The 10,670-nt window shown below is 57.4% G+C and overlaps 1 protein-coding gene across 5 annotated transcripts in view; it reads right to left on the bottom strand.

The window, feature by feature from the left end:
- Positions 1-17: 17 nt before the first annotated feature.
- ARHGAP27 (Rho GTPase activating protein 27) overlaps positions 18-10,670 on the bottom strand; it is a 32,950-nt gene continuing 22,297 nt past the window's right edge. For all 5 annotated transcript variants that reach the window (XM_021066832.2, XM_021066833.2, XM_021066834.2 and 2 more), the window contains 15 exons: positions 9,274-9,681; positions 8,839-9,021; positions 8,552-8,632; positions 8,384-8,479; positions 7,963-8,030; positions 7,555-7,645; positions 6,958-7,062; positions 4,180-4,278; positions 2,878-2,980; positions 2,643-2,753; positions 2,471-2,569; positions 2,197-2,274; positions 1,970-2,104; positions 1,723-1,828; positions 18-1,605 (listed from right to left, as the gene is read on the bottom strand). In XM_021066832.2, the coding sequence (XP_020922491.2) occupies positions 1,428-1,605; positions 1,723-1,828; positions 1,970-2,104; positions 2,197-2,274; positions 2,471-2,569; positions 2,643-2,753; positions 2,878-2,980; positions 4,180-4,278; positions 6,958-7,062; positions 7,555-7,645; positions 7,963-8,030; positions 8,384-8,479; positions 8,552-8,632; positions 8,839-9,021; positions 9,274-9,681 (1,941 nt within the window). In that variant the 3' untranslated portion in view covers positions 18-1,427. The remainder of the gene's footprint in view (positions 1,606-1,722; positions 1,829-1,969; positions 2,105-2,196; positions 2,275-2,470; positions 2,570-2,642; positions 2,754-2,877; positions 2,981-4,179; positions 4,279-6,957; positions 7,063-7,554; positions 7,646-7,962; positions 8,031-8,383; positions 8,480-8,551; positions 8,633-8,838; positions 9,022-9,273; positions 9,682-10,670) is intronic.

Genomic DNA, 10,670 nt, shown 5'->3' with positions numbered 1-10,670 from the left:
TCATTGTGAAAGTACAGTAGGAGAATGGAACATATTTTATTGAACAGTTGTTAGCTTGATTTATAACTTTACAAGGTGCTGACACATGGTGTGAGGCCTCTGTTTGCATTCTCCTCCTGCCCCGCTGGCATCAGGGGTGGGCTCGGGTCAGGGAGGCTGTGTGCGGTACCCCTGCCCAGAGCATAGTGCCTGACCCAGAAGGGCAGCTAATAAATACTGGCTGTGAGAAACAAATGAGACAATCCAAGTAAAATGCTTGCTATGGTGCAAATGTCAATAAATATTAGCTATTGTGGTCTGTGGAATATGCGAGCGGGTAGGTGGGGCGGGGCCCGAGAACCATAAACTGAAGTGGTTTGTGCACAAGAAGGAAAGGGGACGGATGACCCCAGGGCCACACTTTCTTTTCTGAGGTCATGATCTCCTTCCTCCTACCTTGCAGGCCTCTTTCCCAGCTCTTCACGGCAAGGTGGGCACCAGGTAGGCATACTTAAGAGCCAGGGTGCCGCCGAGAGGGCCTTGGAGCTCCTGCGGCTGCATTTCCCCTCCCCTCAGAGAACAGTTGGGGCAGATCCCATCTCTGCCTTCAGCTTAGTTTCATCGCTTCACCCATAAAGCCATGCTGGGGTTGCGGGGTAGCTGAAAGAACTGATTTCATGCTCACAGGAGGCTGTGCTCTGGTGTGAGAGGAGCCTGAGTTGGGGAGTCCGATCACCCACCGGACTCTGAACAAGTCATTTTGCCTCTGTAAGCCTCAGCTTCCTCACCTGTAAAATGGGATCGTGAGTAGAAATGGTGCATGGCAGGTGCAGGGTACACACTGAGCAACCAGGAAGACCCCTTGCACACAGCACACGTGAACCAAGGAGGGCAAGGCCCAGAACTCCAAACAGGAAATGAGATGAAAATGGTCCCCAGCCAGCCAGTGACTGGGCCAGGCAGCATCAGCAGGGAGGCCTGGGGAAAGGCATGTTCAGCTGCCTGCTGGTGGCCCCAGTCAGTTCTCTTTCCATAGCAGGGAAGTTGTCAATTGCTGCTTCATGATGGGCACGGTGCCACGCACAGGGCAGGGAACCCACATGGTCTCCGTCAAGGCCTCGGTGAAGCCAGGAAACCCTTTGGTCAAATTCCTCCTTGCATCTCGGCTGTCCCAGAAAAGACTCTCCCCCACCCCGCATTCTTGCAAATACCCAGCAGGTGGCGCTGTGATAAAGAACTGAACCCAATTAACCCTAAAGCAGGCCAAATCAGGGGAGGAAAAAAAAAAATCACATTTTGCGAACTGCCCACCAGGGGTCACCATACCCTCAGAACCGAGGTCTCAGAGATAAGAGTCCAGCCGCTCAGCCTCTTTGCAGGACCACTGTCGCCGTCCCCACTCCCAGGGCCGCAGCACCAGCAGCGGGGGTGGGGGTAGAGGCCCGAGGTCAGTGCGGCGGGAAGATGTCTGCGCACTGCTGCAGGATGAGTTCCACCACCTGGTTCTGGAACACCATGGTCATGGGCATGCTGGTTTCCTCCGTCTCAGGCCGGAGCAGCGTGGGCCCGAACACTATGGCCACACTCTGCACGGACATGCGGTTCTGTTCTCCGTGCTCGATCACCCTGCAGAGGGGAAAGGGGTGGGCGGGGGGGTGGACTCAGGGCCCAGAGCTGGGGGGAGGCGGTGGGGTGGGTGCTGCCAGGCCCGTCTTCCCATTCCCGCAAGGCTCCCCCGCTCACCGGCAAAGATGCTGGATGAGCAGCCGCAGGGTGTCATGGTTGGGGGCGGGCAGCGAGCGCACCAGGTCCCGCACACAGCGGCTGCGCTGAGCCTGGTCCTGCAGCTCTGGGCAAGGCAAGGGTCAGCGAGAGAGGGAGGGAAACAGAGCAGGCTGACTTCCAGTATTTTGGGGGTCCCAGCCAAGGGGGTGCCTAAGGCAGCCCACTGTAGCCCTACCCCATCCGCCCCACCTCCCCAGGCTCTCACTGATGGCAGTGATGAACTGGCGGAAGTAGCAGAAGGGGAAGAGGGGCTCTGGCAGTTCTCGAAAGAAGAGCTTCAGGGCGCCGGTGATCACGTGGACGTCCTCCCAGCGCCCGTCGTCCAGGTCCAGACGTTCATCTGCGGCAAGGTGGTGGGGGGTAGGGGAGAAAAAGAGGTCAGCATCCCTTTGCGCTTTCGGGCCTGGGGCGGGGCCTGGGGGCGGGCCTCACCGTGGTCCACCTTATAGCGCAGCTTCTGGATGGTGGCCAGGTTTCCACTGATGCGGTACAGACCGTCGATTTCCAGCCCTGGAGCAGAGGGAGGCGCTGACCCCGGGTTTGGTGGGGTGGGGCTAAAGCCCCCGCTATGATTCCTGCTCGGGAGCCCCGTTCTTTCCCCCTCAACCCTGCGCCCCCTCACTCCGAAGTCTCCATTTGAGGTCCCGGGAGGAGGACTTGAGGCCTGCGGAACGCCTGGCCCAGCCCGCCGGCGCCGAGTACATACCCCGGGCCTCGACGGCGCGGATGCACTGCTGCACGAAGCGCGGCACCGAGCTCCTCTCGCGCTCACACAGCACGGCCAGCGCGCAGCCGAACACCTGGTCTAGGGGAGAGGCTCGTCAGCCCCGCCTGGCCCCTGGGCCACCAGCACCCCGCTCTCCGGACCCCTCCAGTACCTTTGATGTAGCCCTTCTCCCGCAGCGACTGCAGCGTGGGCCGCCTCAGCAGGAACTTGCGGAGCTTGTACCGGACCTTGCTCACGTCGCTTTCCAGGCCTCCGGGCACCCCTGCCGCACAAGAATGCGGGGGCTGGGTCCGTCGGTGGCGTCGGGCTGACCCCACAGCCTCAGCCCAGCCCGGTGTCACCACCCCCCAAAGGACGCCTACCATCTCCCCTCCCCGCAAGCTCACCAGCACCGGGTCGCGCCTCATCCTCCCGACAGCTTCCCAGGCGCTCACTGGACCCGAATACAGCGCTGCTCTCACTTTCCTCCTCGGGAGGCAGGTCTGCAGACTAGAATCACAGAGCCTCAGAGAGGCAGAGCCTGGGGCCAGTGGGCGGGGGCTTCCAGGATGTGAGAGACAGGAAGTGCCCTCCTAGCAGGTGGGGACTGTAGACCCCCCCAGGCAGAGTTCACTGTTCCTTCTTCCAGGTCCACTCCCTTCACCTCGACCAGGGAACCCCAGACATTCCCCTTCCTTCAGGCGGTGTAGACCGTCATCCTGTTCTCCCCCACCTTTTCATACCCCGACTACTCCTACCCACCTCCCGCATCCTGGTCCACTTTCCCCATAATTTTCCTTAGCGCCTCTGTACACACACCATGAGGTCAGCATTCCTTCCTGTGTGGCTCCCAGTTCGAGCGGGGGCCAGAGCACTGCCAACAATCTCAGCAGCATCGCCTCCCTGGATCTGAATTCCTACCTCGCTTAATACAGCCAACCAGGGCACCCAGTGTAGGCTCATAGGGAATCAAGGATCCAAAAGCCCGAGGCTGTTTGCAGGATGGTGGCTGTCAGAGAGGGCCTGCCCCATCTCTACTTATGTATGACATACTGAACTTAAAAAATAGAGGACTTTTCAATTCAATCCTTTAAAATTATGTCTTCTGGAGTTCCCATCTTGGCGCAGTGGCTAACGAATCCGACTAGGAACCATGAGGTTGTGGGTTCAGTCCCTGCCCTTGCTCAGTGGCTTAAGGATCCGGCGTTGCCGTGAGCTGTGGTGTAGGTCGCAGATGCGGCTCGGATCCCGCGTTGCTGTGGCTGTGGCGTAGGCCAGTGACTACAGCTCCGATTCGACCCCTAGCCTGGGAACCTCCATATGCCGTGGGAGCGGCCCAAGAAATAGCAAAAAAGACAAAAATAAATAAATAAAATTATGTCTTCTGGTTTCAGCCTGGTCGTTCCAGCCTGAGGCTGTTTACCAAAGTATGCACTTTTCTCCTGCCTCAGTTTGGAATGAGACACTCCCCTAGGATATGCCCACCTGGAAGCCCTCCTACAGAGGAGGCTGGATTAACATACTTAAGAAAGGCTGTTTTCTTCAGCAGCCCCTATGCATCTGTAGGGAGGGGTGCTTACCTACTGTTGCCATGGAGCTCTTAGTGCCAGAGGGGAGGGCCCCACTCACAGTGGGCACTGATGCCCTGCATAATGGCTGGCCATCCCCTCTCTACCAGCCCAGGCAGCCCCCCCCCCCAGCCTGCTTACCAGCTCCTGGATGCCCTGGGCGATGGCCTTGTGCCAGGTGCTGATGATGGCCTCCGAGTCATGCTGGATCAGGTACTCTGAGCCATCTCGGCTCCGCAGCTGGTGGGACACAAGTCACCCTGTCATCCTGGGTTCCCTGGGTCTGCCCCGGGGCAAGGGGCAGATTCAGAGATAGAGCTGATCGGTCCCTGTCCTCAGGAACTCAGAGCCTAACAGCAAGGACCTCACCCCAAGCCAAGGTATCTGCCCCATTAAAAGCAGCAGGTGACAGCATCTCTGTGTTACAGGTGGGCAAACTGAGGCTCAGAGAGTGTAAGCAACCTCTTCATGGACACACAGCTAGTGAGTGCTGGAGCAAGGATCTGAGTGCAGCATATCTGCAGGGCTCAACTATCTGGTACACTTTCCCCTGCCCTATTCAGCCTCCCCATGAGCCACAGAACACTCACCCAGAGGACCAGCCAGCAAAAAAAAGTCAATGAAAGAGACTCCCTGTGGGAGGCCCCCAAGCCACTATTTTATACTATTGAGGAGCAAGCAGATATTAACAGCCTGGGCTATTTTTCAGCTGACTGCAGTTTGCGTGTCCCCATTCCCTAAGGAAGTTTGCAGAGAACAAAGTGGGGCAGTCAGCAACTCGGATGGGTCTCTCCTCAGCCTCTGGCTCTGAGAACCAGGTGTTCAAGCTTGAGGTGAATGTTTCATTGGCCGCAGCTCACACCAACACTGCTTTTGGGTCCAATGAAGAGTCAGAGTCAGCAAAAACTGTCAGACAACAGGGTACAACTTCCAGAATCAGAGAGGGCTGTATTTTGGCTGTCTACCTATTCAACTTGAATGCTATTTAAAAAAAAAAAAAAATGCTTTCAGGAGTTTCTGTTGTGGTTCAGGGGTAACAAACCCAACCAGTATCCATGAGGATGCAGGTTCGATCCCCGGCCGCAGTGGGTTAAGGATTCGGGCATTGCCGTGAGCTGTGGTGTAGGTCGCAGATGCAGCTGGGATCTCGTGTGGCTGTGGCCAGCAGCTGCAGCTCTGATTTGACCCCTAGCCTGGGAACCTCCATATGCCGCACACACACGTGCGACCCTAAAAACAGGAAAAAAAAAAAAAAAGCTTTCAAAAACAACACAAACCTGTCTGTTCTACCCCACCTGCTCCCTGCAAAGACTAGAGAACTTCCAGGGGGCAGATAGTGTGGCTTCACTCTAATCTGAATAGACAGAAACCCTACCTGCTATCCCAGAGATTGGCCTGACAATGCTTCTAAAACAACAGCCATTCATTTTGGCAGCTCTCTCAAAACATAATCAGTTCATATTTGAGTTTCATAAGAAGGCAAAGCTGTTTAGTTACATATCACTGTATTTCACGAGACAGTCATCCTGTTGATTGCACAGGCAAGCTGAGCGCAAAGCAGCTATTCTCAGGGGACCGCTGCTGAGGTTTTCGGTGGCTCTGGGGTGACTGGGAGACCGGCTATCCTCAGTGATATAGAATTGGGGGCTTCTCTGGAGAAAATTTCTGGAGTTGCCTACAGGTCACTCTTGAGTGAAGAGGGCCACCAGCCAGGGGAAAGCAGGGGCTCCTCCATTTCCATCAAGACTGTCAACCTTCCCCTCAACTTGAGGAGCTCCCAAGAGTACCATCTGCCTTCCAGTCCTCACCAGAAGAGTCAACACAGAAAAGGACACATTCAAGCTCCTTGCAGCGTCGTTTTTTCTGAGCTGAGACGGAAGGTCACAGTTTTGGCTTTCATCAAATGTTACCTGAAGCAGCCCCAAGAGTCCCTTACTAAACTAGAATAGAGCTGCACACTAAACATTTCTTCACGAGCCAAGGGTTAGGAAAAAGTTTTGATTTCCCTTAAAATCTAGTAAGGTTCCCATCAAGCCCAAATAATAAGACCCATGTGTCTGTCCTTATGTTTTCACTTTAGCTATCAGGAAACTAGGAGCAGATATTTTTCAGCCACGGCAACCTTAGCACCTGCGTATCATCTAGCCCCTAACCCTTCTCCACACCGCCTCTTCCTCCAATTTGTTTTGCCTGGGTTTAGCTTTTCAGTGGCTTTTACCAGCTCACCTACCATATGCATTTTTTGGCCACACCCATGGCATGTGGAAGTTCTTGGGCTAGGGATCAAACCTGAACCACAGCAGAGACCTGAGCTGCTTCAGCGACAACAGTGGATCCTTAACCCACTGGGCCACAAGGGAACTCCCACCATATGCATTTTTTTTTTTTTTTTTTTTTTGGCTGCACTGTGGCATATGGAAGTTCCTGGCTCAGGGATGGAATCTGAGCTGCAGCTGCGATATAGGCCACAGCCGCAGCAGTGTTGGATCCTTAACCCACTGCACCACAGCAGGAACTCCCCACCTCATGCATTTTTGTTGTGAGGTGCCTCAAAACATTTGGGGACTGAGGTGAGGTTAAAAACAAGTTGAAACTCAAGACGACATGTGGATGGTGAAGGGTGTGGCCTGCGAGGGTCTTACCTGGGCCCCACCTGGCCACCCTTCCAGACATGAGAGTTTCATTTCCCAGAGACCCTTACTTGGGACCAAAGACTCGGGTGCACTCTCCTCCTAGAGAGGGAGCTCCAGAATCCATGATGCCAGAAACACGGTGAATGGAGTCTCAAGGCAGGGTAGCTTGGCTTTGAGCCCTGAGAATTCCAGCCCCAACTCTCCTGAGGGCCCCTTCTTGGGGCTTGAATTAGGGCAGGTCCCAAGCCGTCAGTAAGCCCCTTCTCCTCCCCTCCCCCCAACTCACCTCCAGAACATTCTTCTTGCTTGATTTGTCTTTGGGGGCCCAGGTGAGAGAGGCCCCCTTCAGCTCCACTGTGTACTCGGGGGTGGAGAGCTTGGAAGGCTGCCTCTGTGGGAAAGGGAGCATGGTTACAGGGTGCCCTCAGCTCAGGCAGGCCTGTCACAGCACCCTGGCTCCAATCCACCAGGCTCCTTTGGCTCCAGGGACAAATGGGGTCAATACCTCTAGGGCACGGGACCCAAGGGTTCCTGGAACCCAGAGATCCCAGTACTTCTTAACTATGGAGCCTGCAAGCTGGCTGGGCGTTTGCTTACCTGCCCACCTAGGAGAGGAAAGAAGAAGGATGCAGCCCCACCTCTGTGAGCAGGTGTGTCCAGTCCCCAACCTGCCTGCCCCCCCATCCTCAAAGACTCGTCCCTCTGCTCAAGGTGGCTGGAAGGGCTTGTCTTGGGAGGAATCTGCTCTCATCACGCCCTGCTAAGGCCCAGCTCCCTTGACACTCATGTTCCATGGTCTCAGACCTAGCCTTTGGGCAAGCCAGACTCCCACAGGAATCAGGAACGGATGGAGTGGTCCCTGCCCTGGGAGCCTGGGCCTCACCAGGCCGCCTGCAGCCGAGGTCTTCGAGTCCTTGAAGAATGTCAGGACGCCGCCCTCCAGCACTGTCCAGGAGGCACTCCAGTGCTTCTTCCTAGGTGGGGATGGGGAAGTGGGGGTGGAGGCAGCAGGGCTTGGATGTAGCCCTGGGCTGACATGCCCCTCCCACCCCACCCAGGAGCAGGGCACAGAGTTTAAGAGCACAGCTTGGGGCACCCAACCATAAAGGGTGGACTCCCAACTCTAACACCTGGTAGCCAAGGGGCCTTGGGTAAGTCAGTGACTCAGTGTCCTCACAGGCCCTCATAAGTCACTAGGAGGGTTAACAAGAGCCTGGCATATGGCAAGTGGTCAGTGAACATCAGGCATCACTAAGGGCCCGCCGGGGTCTGGGGGCAGATGTGCTCTCACCGGAGCCGCTTTCCCTTGTCCACTGTCTTGGTGCGATGGAGCACGCCTGCCTTGTCCAGGGTCTTGATCTTAGAGAAAGGGAAAGGAGGAGGTAGTTAAGGGAGGGAGCGGCAGAGGCTCGTCCCCTGCTCAGCCAGAAACTCCCCACAGGTTGGGCCTGAGTCTCCACTGAACCCTCTTCACCTGGCGCAGCCACCTGGCCGCTGGTGGTGGGTGTCTCTTCCCACAGCAGCAGCAGAGATTTCCTTCCAGCTCCCAGCCTCACCCAACTCTGAGCTTGGGGCGACCCAGAGCCTGGTTTGTCCAGCCCGGCTAGAGCCTGGGCCTATGGTGGAGACCTGTCTCCAGAGCCAGTCCCAGCCTCCAGAACCTCTAGAAACACCCCAGTTCTTTGGTGGGGGTCCCGCCAGATCCTACATACTCCTTCTCGTCCCTTCTCCTCAGGGGGGCTGGCCTGGGCTGGTGTCTCACTGTCCTGGCTGGATTTGCGAATGCTCCGTGGGGCAGGGACAGGGACCTGGGGAGAAAGCCACTGTCATAGAGAATCCTCTCCTCTCTCCCGGTTCCTCTCCCTTCCCCAGTTGGTTACCTGGGGCAGCTCCCACTGAACGGAGGCGTCATCTGTGTTGTAGAAGTAAGGCTTCCCATGTTGGTCCTCCAGCCTCACCCACTGTTGGGACAGGGATGGTCAGGGCTCTAGCTCACCTCATGACCAGGCAGCAAAATTCCCTCCAACCAGAGCCCAACATAGCCCCGTGGAGTTTACTGGGGCAGGGGTGGGTGATGCAGTCTTGGGCTGGCGTGGAGCCCACCGGCTTAGAGTGTTAAGGGCAGCGACCCCGCAGCTGTCTGGGCCCATCTGCCCGCCGCCCCTACCTGTTCTTGGGTGAAGTTGTTGGTGTACAGCGTCTGGCCATCCGGGCTCACGTGGCAAGACCAGCCTGGCGGTATGACCAAGGGCGAGGTGGGGCCGGGCTCACTGAAGGAGCCCACGGGGGAATAGTCCTCCTCTGGGTAACTGGTCAGGGACTCAGGGTAGTCCGCCTCGGGGGTAGGAGGCTGCAGAGAGCAAAAGATGGGTTGGAGGCTCTCGGAGCCTGTAAAGACACGGACCCGCGCTTTCAGTCCCGGCCACGCCCCCTCACCCAGGGAGGTGGGAGAGGCGGGGTCAGAGGCTCTCAGAGATAGCCCCGCCCACCCACGACCCAGAGCCCTCTCTCAGCCCCCAGGGCGGTGGGGGCAAGGGGGTGGGGTCAGAGCCCCCCCTCCCCGAGCCAGCACCGCCCACCCCGGTGAGGCCCCGCCCCTCACCCTCTGGTCCCGGGGGCTGCCTGGGCTCAGGCCCGGCTGCATCTCCAGCTCGTCTTCCGGCTGGTCCTCAGACTCGTCCTCCCAGGCCGTCTCTCCCGTCAGCGGGTTGTAGAAGAAGACCCTGCGGCTCTCCTCATCCCAGTACTGGCCCCACTCGGTCTCGAGGCTCTCGTGGCTGCCCACCGAAGCGGGGGAGGTGGCCGGGCTGGCGGTGCCCTCGGCGGCCTCGAAGGGCGACTCCCAGGTGGTCACGCCTGTGTCAGGGTTGTAGTAGTAGGGGCGTCCGGTGCCCGCGTCCGTGTGCGTCTCCCACACTGGGCTGGGGAGGGGGGCCGCGGTGGCGCGGGGCGACGTGGCCCGAGGCTGCCTCTCCAAGTTCACGTACACTGGCTCCGGGGGGTCGTCCGCCTGCGGGAGGAAGAAGAGGCATGACCTTCTGGGCAGCTCCAGGGTCACAACGTCCCCACTCAGGCACCTAACACCTGGGTGACTTTTAGCAAGTCACGCGCCTCCCTGCCTCAGTTCCCCAGCGGCAAAATGTCCACCCAGCCCGCGACTGCAGTGAAGAGACAAATGAGGAAATGTTCTTGAAATTGCTCTGCAAAGCATAAAGTGCCCAGATGCGTGGGACAATTACATTATTTAACAAGAGTAAAACACTGATAACAAAGTTCTCACAGGTGTGAGTCAAAGGTTGGGCAGGAACAGAGAAATGGCCTGGGACCAGTCCCTTCTGGCTGCCCTCAGGCTCCATTCTACAGCCCCCACCCCCTCCTTCCTGCTCTGCCAAGAAGGCCCTGGATCGGAACCAGTACTGCTTCTGGATTTGGAGCGGGAACCTACCCAGTGCAGGGTTTGGAGGCCTCAGAATCCATTGGAGACAAGAGAGCCAAATGGGAAGGAGGAGCAAAGAAAGGGAGCCCCACTTCCCCCTCCAGAGTAACATGAGGTGGGCTGGAGGGTCCAGTCACGCAGAGCGTCAGCCTGATCATGCTTAACGCCCTCTCGGCTCCCTGCTGCCTGCTGGGCAAAGTCTAAGCCCTGACCAGGGCAGCAGAGGCCATCCATCACCTGCCTGTCTTCCACCCTACTTCCTGCCACTCCTTGCCGTTGCCCTGAGCTTTAAGCTCCTCCTTGCCGTTGCCCTGAGCTTTAAGCTCCCTTAGCACCAAGTGGTTGGCGGCCCCACCCTCTCAGCTGGATCTGCTATAGGCCTCAGCTCATTCACGACCTGCCCAACCCCCACCTTCCCGCTTGGCTGACTCCTATTTCTTCTTTAGGACTCAGCTCAGGTGTCAGGTTTAAGATCTTTCCCCAGATTTCTCCCATGTGCCCACCACACCCAGCCTAGCACCCACCAGAGGGAGAGAGAATGAATGACACGATCGAACCCCAGG

The sequence above is a fragment of the Sus scrofa genome, chromosome 12, assembly GCF_054392235.1.
Source record: "Sus scrofa isolate SSC_HxYL_T2T_F1_AM1 chromosome 12, Sscrofa_HxYL_maternal_Yorkshire_Landrace_v2.0, whole genome shotgun sequence".
NCBI classification, from domain to species: domain Eukaryota; kingdom Metazoa; phylum Chordata; class Mammalia; order Artiodactyla; family Suidae; genus Sus; species Sus scrofa.
This window is presented reverse-complemented; position numbering and strand designations above follow the sequence as displayed.